The sequence below is a fragment of the Nanorana parkeri genome, unplaced genomic scaffold, assembly GCF_000935625.1.
Source record: "Nanorana parkeri isolate BGI_ZX_2015 unplaced genomic scaffold, ASM93562v1 scaffold104, whole genome shotgun sequence".
Lineage (NCBI taxonomy): Eukaryota > Metazoa > Chordata > Amphibia > Anura > Dicroglossidae > Nanorana > Nanorana parkeri.
The window spans coordinates 624187-640353 of NW_017306372.1; the positions used below are offsets into that span (position 1 = coordinate 624187).

The 16167-nt window shown below is 39.9% G+C and overlaps 1 protein-coding gene across 2 annotated transcripts in view; it reads left to right on the top strand.

Annotated features, from left to right (window-relative positions):
• SLC10A7 (solute carrier family 10 member 7) overlaps positions 1-16167 on the top strand; it is a 160264-nt gene that overhangs the window by 46550 nt on the left and 97547 nt on the right. For both annotated transcript variants that reach the window (XM_018552974.1, XM_018552975.1), the window contains exon 5: positions 5750-5788. In XM_018552974.1, the coding sequence (XP_018408476.1) occupies positions 5750-5788 (39 nt within the window). The remainder of the gene's footprint in view (positions 1-5749; positions 5789-16167) is intronic.

The window sequence follows — 16167 nt, forward strand, 5'->3', positions numbered from 1 at the left end:
TATATAAAATTACACACATATGTATACATGTTCTGTATACATATGTGTATATATATGGCTAATATGCTTTAAAATCATGTTTTAATCTGACATGAATAAAATTAACCTTTTAACAGTATCTTGAGAATTGTTTTTTTTCTATGGCACCTTCAATGCCCCAGGCTCCATTGTAGCCATCTGATGATCATATACATAATCTGAATGACCAGAATTATACACAACTCAGTTCAACTTATAACTGTACTCCAAACTTAATTTCTGTTGTAATAAGAAAACATGATTCGGCGCATCCAGGGTTGAAACTTACCAATCATAGACACGCCTATCAGGGCCGTCCTAGTGAGTACATTTCCATCCTCCATATGGCAACCGGTCTCTTCATGTAATTAATATGACAAACACCACTACTCAATGCAGGTGTGTAGGTCCTATCCGGAAACAACATCCATATGTTTATCTTCACAAACCTTACAGCGCACTCTCATATACGGGATATAGTCCATTCACTTCATATCCTTTAGCCACCTCATATGAGGATAACATTTGAGTGCCTGTATATCTATAATGGGGGTAAAGTACCTAATCCATTATTACTCACATACCCACAAGTGTGCCTTCTGGGAGTCTGCGCTGTGTGGGGAGTACGTGCCCGGTCTCTCTGGCGGTCTTGTGGGAGGCGCCGCTGTGTGGGGAGTCCGTGCCCGGCCTCTCTGGCGGTCTTGTGGGAGGCGGCGCTGTGAGATCCCACTCGGGTTGCCCAGAACTAGTTGTGAAAATGGCCTGTACCGGCCCCGATAGCGATACTACGGTAGTAACGGTATCGGGACATCCCTACGTTAAAGCTTATAAGGATGTATTTCATTGATTCACTATGTACCATGCAGTTTTCATCAATACACATTGTGTCACAGGGATGTCATGCTTGTCCCTAGTTGTGACACTGTCCAGCAGTAGCCTTTCTATTAAAATTAGAAGCAAATATACCTTTTTGAATTTTTATGCTGTTCCTTTGATTAGGTTTAGTAGAGGGCATTCTGTTGCCTCACATATTAAGCTGGGTATACACTGTTTCAGACTGAATAGAAAAAAATCTTTCCGATTCCTCCATCCACCCTAAACAGTGTGGATGGAGGAATCTTCCCCTGCGGTCTTGTATTTTGACTGTTGACCACACTGGCTGTCAAAATACCTGAACAGTGCCCGCTCGCAATCAGAAGCATGTACTGTTCAGGTATTTTGACAGCCGGTGGCTTGGCATACTATTTCCACCCAGCTCCTTTGATTTTTTCCTTAGAAAGATGTCAGTCAGGAGCCAGCAGGCAGGGTTACCCCCTAGTGAATTTCATCCGGCTCATGAAGAACCATCCAAAATACGCTCATTGTATAGCCGGCTTTAGAAGGACAACGCATTACCAAGGTAATCCTCTAATGAAATCTTAATCCTTTGTATGTTACCTGTCAATTTATGAGTATTGACAAGATAATTTTTAGTCGTCTTCAACTTGGCTATGTGTGTTTTATCTAGTTGTTGACTGTCTTTTGTGTTTAAACACTGATTTCTGCTCCGAGATAATCCACTTTAGTGATCATAGTATATTACGCTCTGGGTCAGTGACCCTGTTGAAATGTCACTGGCCTGCAGCATCTCCTCGTACCACAGCTGGTGAGTTGTTATTCATAGGGCAGTCATTTCACAGATCCACCTGCCCCCTATACTGGAAGATCATGGTTTCAGCCATGTCATCATTTTTGATCTTGCTGTTTAGCTTTTATTATCTGGCCATACACAGTAAATGTCAGGCTGATCATGTCTACTAACTATATGAGTTTTATATTTGTATTGATTTTATCCTGGCACAGCCCCTTCTTTATGTAAGCTCAGTAATGCTTTGACAGAGAGACGTTTGTTTGGAGTGCAGGGCAGGGTTCACTTTTCAACAGAGCGTATACTACTTTGGGAACCCTAACTGGGAGATCTCCGCTACGGCTGTGATAAGGTGGTGAGGTCTCCATATACTCCTATAGAGAATCCACTAGAGGGCAAATACATATAGGCCATGTCCATACAGATAGATTTCAGCTTTTATATAAGAGCAGTGTGTACAGCAGGCTTTTTCAAGCCATTTGTGACGCTTTTGGCAAGTGTCAGGGTTCAGTTTTGGTAGGGTGACGTTAAACATAGATTTGTTGAGTGCTGACTGTCACTTTAAACAAGCAGCTAGCATGCTTTACCAGGGTTTCAACAACCTTCAAGTAGTGCTGAAGCTTACTGAAGCACGCTAGCAGCTTGTTTTAAGTGACAGTCGGCAAAAAAGCAAACAGACAAAGACATTAAATTAGGATCTAAAAGGTTATTTCTATGTTCTGGAGGGTTTCTATCTTGAGTTGAGATTCTTATCCCTAATGACATCTTCCTAGCTGATCCATGACATAAGGTCCTGCCTCCTGGACCTGTATCTCATCTTTAGACAGCCTGCTTACAACAGCAGTAAGGGAAAAGTGCAGTGATTTTAGGATGCTCATTTTGAGGCAGGTTGACTGCTACTTATTTAAACTGATGTAGTCATAACAAGAGTACAAGTGTGGCCGCATGCTTCTGTAATAACAATTAGAAACAGATGCATATTTGCAACCCTGGAGATTATGCAAAATGTTATATACTTTGCCCTGTGATTGAACAAGTGTATCAAAAAGAAAGATATTAGGTGAAAATACTCCTGTGTGAGTGTGACGGTACCAGTGATATTGGATCAATTGCAAATGTGGGTATGAGAAGTTATAGTGATGGTTAATAACTGGCCAAGTTGGCATCATTTGGGCCCTTTCTATTGGTCACATGGGTTTTGTAACCGCCTATTCTGTCCATGTGTGATCAATGTTTCTGTTTACACTCTAATCTGAGAATGTGTATTTCAATACACGAGAATAAAATAAATGAGATCACTGGGAGGTACAGATTGTACGTAACAGTTTAGGCAATAACTTTTAGCACTGTAAAGCGATTATAGCATAAAACTTAGGCATACAAACAGCATAGATCCTGCACTCTTACTGATGTTTAAATACCCACATTTTAGCTAATCACTTAGATAAAAGCAAGACAACAACACTGTTTGTGCATTTGCAGGCCTATTATGGGTATAGTAAAGGACTTAAAGTACTTGGAATTTTTATGTATGCTGAACTGTATTTCTCTGGTGCAGATTTCGCATTGCAAGTTAGGAGGTTGTTCCAGTTTCCAATCAAAGTGCTACCCCACAAAAAAAACAAAAAAAAGCTTAACTCTCCCCCACTATCCAAAAATTGTTAAGTATTTGATATAGTGGGGACGAATTGGAAGCTATGCATCCCTATTGCAAATTAACCTTAATTTCCTGCCTACAGAGACGCTAAGTTAAATCTCCCTAACAAGAGCACAACAGCAGTAGGTACCCGATACAGTTTCTAAGCCATCCCTACGCCACTTAAAAAGTGCTTCACGTGTCCATGTTGAAGATATTCTGCTGAATTTTTGTCGTGGTGACCACACCATAATTGTAGCAAAATCTTCCAATGGGAAACAGTCATCTTATTTCAAATTGAAAAGCACATCATGGCTGGAGTTCCACCTGGACAGCAGTGTGTAAACAATATTATATATTAATATTTTACCCTTGTCTGCTGCAGTTAATAGGTGTTATCCATATGCCATTTTCATCTTAAAGTGGCACTATAGTTTCTAAGTGACTGGCCCAGAAGGAATTTGCAAATTAAGTTGTAACTTCCCACTGCCTTTCCTGACCTGCATGCTTGTCCCATGCCTGTGACTCAGAAGGTATTGAAACAACTGCACCAGCATGACAGCCAGACAGCGGGGGCCTGGGGTGCTCACCGTTAGATAAAAAGATCTTGGCCCTATGGTTGTTTCATGTGCGGACCTAGAATTGTCAAGGCCACTTTGGAAGACCCTTTAAGAAGTGCTGGTCAGCATATGAAGGCCCACTTCACTGGTCTTGGATCTGTTTAAACATAGTGCTATGTATTATTTTAGTGAAATGTCTTCAAAATTATTTTAATATATTTTTATAACAGATCCAAGTGCATTTATATTTGCTAAACTGCGAATACTTAATAAAGGTTTAGCATAAAATGTCCAGCTTGATAATGGCTCAGGTGTGCGTCAGTACAAAAACGTGCAAAGTTTCTATTTGGGGAAGCACTACATGTATCATTGAGGCCTTGTTCACAGCATGCGCATTCCAGGAGCAGAGCAGTTACAGACTGGATCAAAACTGCGTCCAATGTATTCCAATGGTATTTTGGGCTCTAGTTCACACCGCAGCGTTCAGTTCCAGAGCATGTAACAAAACTGCAGCAAGCCCTATTTTACCTGCTCTGGAACACTCTGAAACGCATCAAAAATGCATGCAAACGCCCTGAAAGACCAATTTAAATGGGTAGAAAAAATATTTTTTTAACCAAAAACGCCCCCGAACAAATCCAAATTGCTGCAAAAAACGCGGCACAACCCACTGCACTGCGTGTGCAGAAACTCATGCAGATCTGGTCTGCATTTGGTGTGAACAAGCCCTTAGGTGTATCAGCTTGTGTTTTAGAGACGCGTTTGGTTTATGGGTATTTTCATTCAACTATTAACTCCATCTTACTGTGTCAGTGTGGCTGGATCTTTTTGTATGCATTTAAACGGTCTTTTTAAAAGCCCTGGTGTATTCCAGCCAGTAGTTCTTGCAATATCCCATTCAAACACAAGAATTGCGGAGAGCTGAGGTCTGAACTTTATGTAAAAGGAGTGCTTGCTGAAGATTTCTTTTATTAACTGTCATCATCTTCATAATATACGGCCAAATAACTGCAGCATAATAACTAAATTTGAGAATAATAGGCCCCTTAAGAAAGGCCCCAGTCATTCATGATAGTCAGTGACAAATGGGTTGGAACAAAGTAACATGCACTGCTTGTCCTGCTTACACTCTCTCCTTGGTGTCATTCTCATCTGTCAATGTCCTGGCTCTGCTCTTATTAAAGTGCACTTCTACCAACACAACTTAATTTCTCTAAAGAGAAATGACAGTGTATTTAATTTAGCTCCTATAATCCCATCCTTAATTTTTGTTTTGTTTTGTTGCAGGGTAATTATTATAATACATTCCAAACACAGAATAGCTGAGCTATTGCAATGCTATTTAATTATATTGCAGATGTGTATTTACATCTCCACTGCTGTGAGACAACTGATAAGCTTTTTGTGTGTTTTCTAAAAAAAAATATAATTTCTCAACGGCAGCATTTTATAAATGCCATATAACTAGAAACGCACCCTTTATGTGAAACTTTTTTATATCTTTAATTTGTTTCTGTTGGTTGCAACCCCTCCTAAATTGCATTGGGAGAAATCCATTAAAATAAATAGATAAATAAAACCTTAGCCCAGCAGTATTAAAAATAATAAGAGGTTTTAGGGGTCTCGCGGGGGTGGGATGAAAGAAAGTATGTTGCTGAGGAGGTCTTCATTAACGTGACCCTGTCGTTTATCATTTGCAAAGCACAGGTTCGCTTTAACTTTAACCTGTAATATAGCTTGAAATTATGATGCACAGGATTTAGAGATGCCATGATGCATGCTGGTCAATTTAATGTATTCCTATTTTTCAAAGTAAAATTAACGTTTTTGTGCATAGTTTATTATGTGTGTATTTGGCTACAACATCATATTGATAAATCAATTTATATTTTTCTATTTTTTTTCCAGGCTGCTGCCATCTTCAATTCAGCATTTGGGAGTTTCTTGGTAAGTAATAAGAACATGCCTTCTGACTGTGTCTAATCTTCCATTCCAATTCCATTCAATCTTCCATATATGTACTGTTTACAGTGAAATCCATCACCACTGTTAACTGTCCTGACACATGTCAATACAGTGATTTATTTTCTTACTGTCTTTAATGAGGTATATTGGATATCCATTACAGAGCAACACATGTCCGAGGTACAGTGAAAACAAAAGCTGCACCATTCTTGTGTTTTTAAACAATGACCTATAATTGAGCATCTTCATTCTTGGTTAGAATGTCTCTTGGGTATTGGCGCACTTACAATGTGGCAGAGAGCCAATTGTTCTTTTTGTGATTTTCTGCTTGTGTTTAAAAATAGCAAATTAAAAGTTGCTTTTTACTGAACAAAACAATACTTGTAAATTCTATATGTAGTAGTTGTTCTTGATGTTTATATGCAACCATAAGACTCTGCATTGGTGAAAGAGTTTGTCATTGTTTTTTCAACATATATATTTTTTTGGCATGGTAGAGCACTCTCCCTTGGACTTGCTGACCTGGCTGAATAACTTGGGACTGTTGAGAATTTTTCACTGTGATCCCCTTTGTCCTAGCAGCTCACTGATGAGAATGATTTACATTGTTCCGTGATCGGAGAGGTGTTCTTCTTTCTTACTGGAAGTGAAAATGATACCTTTTTATTGGTCTGTAATTTCACTTATGATTGATCTGAATAATGTCAACTTCAATTCCCAGAACTAGTGCTGTCTATTAGTTGGGGAATAGTAGCTTCCACCAGAAAACTAGAGATGAAAATTGTATGCTCCAGTATAATTTTAATTGAAATTAGTTGTTATCTCTGCCAGCGAATTATCATATTCCGAACAAGCAGTCAAAGCCTTTTTAAAACCAGCCTTTAGTCACCTGGGTAGCTGCATGCATTGTGGTATCTTCAAAGTTCACAACTGAAATCACATCTCCTTTCCATTTTCTGTGGAAGCAGAATGTAAACACACATCAGGTGTTTCTAAGATGTTAGAAACCACTGAAACCTTACTTCAGAGTCCATTTTAAAACCTTTGAGGTTAAATTACTTCACAGTACATGTGGCTAGAAAGGTTAGGGATGGTTGGTTTTAAAGCTCTTTAAGGCCTTGTTCACACCAAATGCAGACCAGATCCGGTCAGGTTTCTGCACACGCAGTGCAGTGGGTTGTGCCGCGTTTTAGACGCGTTTAGGGCCGGTTTTGGTAAAAGAAAAAAAAAAATTTTTTTCTAAAGTTTAACATGGGCTTTCAGGCACTTGCATGCGTTTTTGATGCGTTTTTGCGTTTTTAGATGCATTTTTGATGCGTTCCAGACCAGATCCAGAGCAGGTAAAATAGGGCTTGCCGCAGTTTTTTCATCCGGTCTGGATCTGGTCTGGATCCGCATGCTGCGATGTGAACTGGAGGTCAAAATACCATAGGAATACATTGGACGCAGTTTTGATCCGGTCTGCACATGCTCTGGTCCGGATCTGCTCCGCGCTTGGTGTGAACAAGGCCTTACTGATTATTGAAAATATGCACTGTACATACTTTAATGCCTTTAGTGTGGGGACATGGGAGATGCGTTTTAAATTTATACAGACGTTTCAGAAGATTTTTGGCTGAATCCTGTCACTGATATGGTGCATGGGTGAAGCAATTATGGGTACACTGTGTGGGTAAAAATGGTATTGTAAAACTTTGCACGACCTGGCTGTTCTTTCCATGTTCTTATGGGTAGCATAGGCTCAAGTAACACAATTTACTGTTTTTGGGCAGGTTGCATAAGTAACCACAGTAATGGTGGTTTAATCCAGGGTGGCCAGATGTCTCCAACTCTTGTCTTTCTTGGGGAGACATCTACACTTTCTATGGCCATCCATTCAGACTCTGCAGGGGATTTTAGGACTCATTATCTTCGTCTTATGTCAGTTTTTTAATTACCAACCTGCGATAACTACCTCTTATCTACTTTTGTAATCCTATAATTTTACATTGGAGCTGCTTAAAAGGTAAGTATCTGCTATTAGGCCAAGAGTTGTTTAAAAGAAGTAAATCCTAACAATGAACTTCTCCAATTTGCTCTCTTTTGGTCTAGTAAATATACCATTGGAAGTGCAAAAAAAATTGCACAGCTACAGGATCGATATTTGAAGTTAGTAGAAACCTGGAGTGTGTGGATAGCATTCATTGATTCAACTTAGCTTGGATCCTTTCTAGGCAAATTCCTATGTTGGATGGATATATGGTTGTCTCGTGGAAGTGGTACCGGTCTCATTTGCTTGTTTTGTTTCCTTTGGGCTCTTGCCCTCTCTTTTTGATGTTTCCCTCTTTTGCTTCTTGCTGGTGTTTTTGTCCATTATCCGGCAGTCTTCAGATAGCAGAGTTCCACGTATGCACTTTTCCTATATTTCAACCTAATAACACTGTGTTTATGGCCAGAAGCTTCCATCTGTTCTCAGCTCTCTTGCAATGTCTGTAGGCATTGTCATTCTTCATTTGATGGTACTGTTGCATGTATGTTCTTAGTCTGTTGTTCTTTTTTTACTTATGCTTTTGTAGTAAAGCTATATTATATCTAAAAAAAGAAAGTGCAAAAAAATGATCTGTTGATTCTGCCAGAAATAATGTGTGCTGATAGCACACATAATTGGTCACAATGTGTGCTGATAGCCTGCAAAATACATGAGCACAGCAAGTTATCAGTGGGCATTGTTCTAAGCTACGATGGCTACAGAACACCTTTCTTGCTATGAAGAAGAGGGGGAAGTGTTCTGTAGTATTAAAACACTTCTTGTCCCAGGATGACAATGTAGCACCTTCATAGATATAGTACAGTGTGTGAGTGGTGTTACCCAAGGACAGAAAGTGTGTTACTGTCAGGATCACCAAATGAAAATAAAGGAAAAAAGCCAGAAAAATGAAAACTATTGCATCCACCACATATATGGATTGATGAGCTGCAATATATTACATTTTGTTCTTGGGTTTACATATGCTTTAAATAAACCAATATTAAACAGCGATGTACCTTTTTAACATTTTGCCTCTGCCTTCATTTCATTATTGACCTCCATTGAATTTTGTAGCAGCTGGTAATAACCTTTTGTGCTCGGGACAAATTCACAGTTAAAGTGACATTAAAGTCAAAACATTTTCCCCTCCCCCCAATGTTAATGTCAGCACTTACCTTAAATGATGTATCTTAATCCGATCTGCCTCTTCTTTGCTGTCCTTATCAGCCTTCTCTCCAGCGCTGCGGCGGGTGTCCGATCCAGCGCTGGCTCCTCTGTCCTTGCTGGCACTTCTTGTCCCAAGGTGTCTGCATGCTGGTGCACGCGTCCATAGACTTACCTTGCGTCTATCCTCGTCTCCCGGCCGAAAATCCGAACTGCGCATGCGCCCGCCCCAAGATGCTTTGCGGCCGCCCGAGCAGTTTCGGATTCTCGGATGGGAGCGCGCGGCAAAGGGAGGGGTAAGTTAAAGTGTTTGGTTTTAAAAAAAAAACTTTTTGCATATATCTACTGCTTGCTAGCTATATATGTGCAAAAAAAACGGAGGGTTTAGAAACGCTTTAAACACTGATTTTACTTTTTCATTGTTTTCCTAATTTCTATGTAACTGAGTTCACAGAGATAAAGATACATTATGTGCAATACAATTTTAGGTTTTAGAAAACAATTTTTCTTTTATTTTCCTGTTCCCTTTTTTTTTCTTTTTGTTTTAAGCTCAGCGGCTAATTACTAATTATGGGTGAATTCAATTTGCATAGATTTTAGGCCATCCAAACATCTCCGGATAGTACCATTGAGAATTTCTTTAAGTTAAGACAGTAATGTCATTATCTCCTCCTCTCATTTAAACTGCTCGCTTTACAATAATTGTGCATCTTAATAAGTGATTTGATTTCTCCCCTTGATGAGGTTTTAATAAAATTTGATAGTGTTTGAGTAATTCAGCATAGCTAGTTATCAAAGCAGCTGGTCCTGGCAGCATGCAAATATGTATCCCTAGGGTGGTTGTTTGAGGCCTGTCTGCTGTATATGTATGTGCTCCATGACTGCTGCATCACTGGGCCTGTAAACACGGAGCTCTGCCTAGCCAATGTTGAGTCATCAAAATAAAGATGAACTTATGTAATCGAGGGCTATATTATTATTTACATTATTGTTATTTTCTGAAAATTATGTTTTAGTCTGTTTTGAAAGAGCTATTACTGGGATGCAAGTTTCATAATTAGGCTATTAAACACAGTTAATGAGCTTTACGTGCCTGAGCTGCTTATTAATTTTTTTCTCCTAACCTCCTGTGTATTATGTGTTAGAAAGCACATAATTTAGGATTGTTGCTTTATCACTAACAGCAGAATGTTATGTTTTACATCTGCCCAGTCATGAGTAGTGTTCGTACTTCACCAGAACAGTCAGCAGCTAGGGTTCATTTTTAAGACCCCGTTCACATTGAGCGATTTATCGCACGGTAATTCCCGCGATCACGCGGCAAATTACAGCGCGATATCGTGCTCCAATGCAATCCGATGGGGCAAAGGGTCCTGCTGTCGCGGGTCGTGTGTCGCTACAGCAGGACCCTTTTTGGAGCGGATTTAGCCGCGATTCAAGCTTGCTCAATGCAAGCTTGAACGCGACATCGCGCGGCAAATCCCGCGATGTCACGCAATATGCAAATCGTGCGACAAACGCGCGATTTGCATATCGCGCAGTGGGAACAGGGCCTTAAATGTGCCGGTCACAGATCACGTGCAGTAGATGCAGTTAGTCATTTTAGTAATGGAAGTGAATGGTCATGTTATGCATTTGCTGAATGTTAGAGTGAAGCTGGTATCGGGTATATGTTTTCATATAAACTGCATACGGGCCAAGTAATATGGAAGTGTAACACTTAAAGGTAATTACTACCTCTCAGATATGACCGTGTTCCCCCTAACAATGCCTCCATCTGCTTTCATCTCTAGACGCACCAAGCCAACTTCAGGCATCATCTAGGATCATCTGCTTCCTGGAATGGGATGCTGGCTCAGATATAACACAATCATATACACTGAGTGGCCAGTTTATTATGACCACCTGACATTTGTAGTCAAATTAGCTATAATTAGCTATAACTTCACTCTGAAGTTGCTAGAGGGCCAGACCATTATAAATAGGCAAGCAGGTTGTTTACCACGACAGTAGAAGTGATTTTTTTCTGAAGATACGGGTAAACAACGCGATTTAACAGCCTATGAACGCGGGATGATTGTTGGCGCGAGCCATGGAGCGAGTATCGGCAAAACAGCAGAATTTGTTAAATGTTCAAGAGGGGCTCATTGCTAAAGTGTTTAAAGACTGGACTGTCAGCCGAAAATCTGGGTCTGAACGTGTGAATTGTGGCCGTCAGCGACTAGTCAATGTTAGGGCAGAACGGAGAGTGGCCAGACTGGTACAAGACAACAGAAGGGCAACAGTGCAGTGTCAGATTCCTTGCATCACCTTTCAACATCTCGTGGAGTCACGAGGCGGCCCAACACAGCCATCTCGTGGAGTTATCTCGTGGCCCAACGAAGTACTGATGGGGTGGTCATAATAATCTGGCCACTCAGTGTATATTCTGATGTCTGTGCAGTTGTTGGCTGTGTTCGCAAATGTCTGTCAGGGATCTGCTGCAGCCTCTAACCTCGTGTCTTACTACAGTGTTGCAGTGGTCACTGGGGAGAGGAGACCAATGCTGGTCATACACTGTAAGGCTGGGTTCACACCTATGCGTACGGAATATGCGCGTTTGCAGCGCGTTTTCGTGCCGGATGGTTTTACCGCGATTTGTGGTAAAAGAAACTCGCCACAAACGCGCATTTCCGAGGTCTATCCCGCTGTATCCTAATGGATACGCACTACAAATATGCCCCAAAGAAGCTCCTGTACTTCTTTGGGCGTAGGGCGTTTTGCAGCGCGTTCCTACGCGCTGTAAAATGCCCATGTGGCAACCATGTCCATAGGCACTCATTGGTTTTCAAATGTTGAGCGTTTTACAGCGCGTAGGAACGCGCTGTTAAACGCCCAGGTGTGAACCAGGCCTAAGGATTTCAGCCGACTGTTGTGAATTAGAAACGTGTAACAAATCTAAAATGTATTATCCCAGTTTGGCTGGAAAAGTAGAAATAAACTTAAGTTGTTCTTTTAAAGATTAAAGTACTATTAAACCCTCGGAGGGAAAAGCATTTTCCTTTGAGCAGCACAATACAATAAATTATTGTTCGTTCCTTTATACTTATTTTGCCCCAAAGACTCATTTTTTCTTTCCTCTACCTCTGCTATCCTCATGCCTTCTAGCAGCAATTCTCCGAACATTCGGACAGGGAGTGCGCACTGCTCATAGTCGGGTGACCTACCCATGGCCTCCCATGATTCCTTGCTGCCTGTCCTTTTCCACCTGCCGGTATGCATTTTCTGCTTGTTGGTTGGTTTTGTGGTGTCCGTGCGTGCCAGGGCACAGTCCTGGCCAGGAGCACGCAAGTGAGGGTGGCTCCAGGGAGCAACAGAGCCACCCTCCAGGAAGAAATCAACTGGATGTAATTTTTGGTCAATGATTGTCCTGGAAAGAGATGCTAAAAAGGGAACAAGAGGACTTCAGATATACCAATAAATATTTACTTTTACAGGGAGGGTGTAATGTCACTTTAAAGAAGAACTCCAGGCAAAACTTATATTAACCTTTGCAGTGGGGGCCACCACTATACTCACCCGATTATACTCGCCTGAGCCAACTCCTTGCTTCTCCGGTCTCTGAAACCTGTCTCCTGCTACACTGCAGCATTAGAATGTTTCTCAGTGTCTTGCATAGAAATACACACTGTATAAAACGTCATGCTATATGGGACCTTAGATTACTGCAGCGGAGGGGGTGAGCAGTTAACCCTTTGCTATGTGGGGGTAGCCCAACTGCAAGGGTTAATACAAGTTTTGCCCGAGTTCTTCTTTAAGTGCACTTTTAGACAAAAGTGCACTTATTCTTTTTTTTGCCCCTCTCCCCTGACCTAACCTATTCCTGTGCACTTATCGTTTACCTAATTTGTTTAGGCCGTGAACATCTGTATGAAGTAAGACTTTCCCCACTAGATTATGTGTTTTCTTCAGTAAGATTGATGTGCTTTTGGCAGTAAACCATTGATTGTTAGCCATTGGTACTTCTAAATCCTTTGTTAGTACTTCTAAATCCTTACCAGCCCCAGTTTTCTGTTTCTTATACAGCTCTCTCTCTCTTTTCTTCAGGACGTGCAGTTCCTGTTCAGTAGGTAAACAAGCCACGTGGTAATTACACAGTAAAATATAAACTCCAGGAAAACTGCTGAATACATAGATAAAATGCATGTAATGGAGCTGTTTTACCTATAAAAGGATTTGTATTTCTTTCTTTCTAGTTCTGAGATTTACATGTGCTATGATAAAATAGGCTATGCCACACTGTGCAGCCCTGCCTGGTAAGGCAGGTGACTTGATCTTTCTCCTGTACTTCAGTAAAACATACAGATCTCTTTGTATTGGAATGCTCCTTGTGCTGCTTCTTCCTGCTTCAGTCTGAGCTCTGTGGTCCAGGGACTACAAGAGGCTGATACCAAGTCAAATCCAGTTACTTTCACTAGTTGCATTTAAAATACACGATTAATGGTATTTTGATGAATACAGAGCTGCATTAAGGAGGAACTTTACCCTTATCTTAAAAATGGCAACACAGACAATTTTTAAAAATGTTTTAGTAATGGCAATGTACAAACACATACTTATAGATGATTGTACGCTTATTGTTCTTTGCATATGCTTATCACAGAGCAACCCATCAGCATATCTTATTGTTCTTTTCCTCCCCATACTTATGGTGGCCACTAAGGGCAAATTAATAAATATCCCTTTACTTCTGGATCTCTGTGTCTGCCTCCTGGAACATAAGACGGGGTCTGAGATCTTGTGAGATATTTAGGTTTGCAGATGAGATTTCCCAGGAAGGCATTGGTAATATAGCCTTCTCAGAATGTATCTGCGAGACCAGGACTACATCATCAGTGCCTCACCCAACCAGAAAGTAGAAAGCAGTCATTGTAAGTAAAAGCAAACATTTTTTAACTAAAGCAGGTAATATGAGCTACATGCTGATCTGATTTTTCATTTAAGGGGGTAAAGGTCCACTTTAAATTGTGCCTTTCATATCTTGCTGGAGTTCAGTTTTAACTTGGTTGAAAAGAGACTGATGTCTGTAATGGTCAGCTTCTCATTCCTGCAGTTTTTTTTATCCTGAGGAAGGCAAAGCAAACCTTGCCTGAGAACTATTCAACATTTTGCCACTTAGAGTAAAAATTCCCGACTACCCATCTCTTACCCAAGAAACTTGAATCAATTTTCTGGATCAAAATATTTCAGTATTCTTTTGTAATTATAATTGTAGACATCTTTAGCCCTTTTTTAAGAAAACAATCCAGTCGTTTTTAAATGTTATGATTGATTTAATTGTAAATATCTTTTTAAAAATCTTCTTTCCTCCATGTTCAAGTCATGGGCCTTTGTCCTTTGTACAATCTTGAAAATGAAAAGTTAATTTGCAAAAAAAAAATTGATGCTGACCCTGGATATAATTAAATATTTGTTAAGTTGTCTGTAAGGGCACATAAAACATATTGTGTACATCCCCTAAAGGGGATTGGATCGGGGCTGGCTGAACACATATTAATCAGTGCCCCTTTTATCTTGCATATTTGTGACACAAATCTGATTACAAGGAAGACCAGCAACTTCCAAATCTAATTTTTTTTTTTTATAGCTGGGACAAAATGTTCAATTATTTGTTATTTGATTTTTCTTTTTGTTCTACTTGAGATGCATTTCATTAAATTCAATGTAATTAGCAGCACGCTGCCACTCTGCCATGTAGTTGTAAAGTGTCGAATAGGGCGAGTTATTAGCATTTTGTTTCTCCCAGATATATTGGACATCGTTAGTTTCTATGGTTTTCTACTAAACTAAAATGAAATCATTTGACAGATTAATAGATTGCAGCTAACCGTTCAGGAAATAACACAGTAAATGTTATGACACAAATTAGTACCATAAGGCATACTGTGGGGTGTAGAATTTTTTTCTTTTTTTTGTTGACTTCCAATTATCAATTTTCTATAAGGAAAATATCTCTTGTTAGTGCCCTGCGTTGTTCGGTATGTCTACCCTCTCAGCACATGCAGCAGCTGTGGCAGGGATAATTGACAATGGAAGCTAAGTTTTGTATTGGGCACCATCTTATATTTATAGCTAGGTATACAGGGTTAGAATTGCACTAGAAAATGGTCATTTTTGGAACGTTCATTCTATCTTCTGCTTTCTTTCCACAAACAGGCGGAAAGAAAACAGGATGGAAATTATTTCTCGAGCAATCAAAATTCTAACCGTGAATGTGGTTTTTCTTTGGGAAACTTAATTCATTCCCAAATTCAATGATAAAATTAAAATAAATTTTAAATAACATTTTGTCAAGCCTCACATTATCGAATGTCCTGATAGTTTTTGTATGAACTTTTGTGTGACACTCTAACCGTGTGTACCCAGTTTTAGGGGGCTTGTAACTTATAAAGTACACATCATATGGAGAGAAACAAGCAGTGCAGACAGAGAACACACTTGAGGATGTCTCTGCTAGGTGGCAGTATGCCATTACAAGCTGTTTGGCAGCATGCTGAAATGACGGTAATCAGGAGTAACTGGTGCCAGCATAGTGTCATACAGCAGGACATTATAATGCGCCAGCCTCATAACATAAATTGTGTATGTTTTGCTGTAAACATTCCCATAGGTAAACACTTTACAAGATTCTCATGTTAATGGTAGATCATTCATATATAGCTGCAGAAAAAAAGACAGGTTTTTAATTAACCAAATGTAATTTATATGTTCTAGTGTTGCAACCTATTTAGACCTTAATTTACTAAAGCGCTTAATGCTTGCGACTCACATTCTTGTTTTACCTTTTTATTTATTTTTTTAAAACCTGTGTTAATCTCCGAACAATTGGGGAATAAAAACCTGTACAATTCATCACCTGGTATTAAAAAAATCTCAAGCGACCTTCTTTAATGGCTAAATTATATATGCCCCAAGAATGTATTGTATGTTTACTTGACACCCAGTATAAGCAGGTCTTGGTTTTCAAGTGACACATGTATATCATGGAGGAAAGCGTTAAACAGGAGGTTTGTAAGTCCAGATTACATTTTATTCAAAATATATATACAGTAAAGACAGCCAACGCATTCAGGATTTGGAAAGTCGACCTTCGTCAGTGTTGTCCCCCCCCCCCCCACACACACCCCCACACTTTATCGAGTTTAAACAA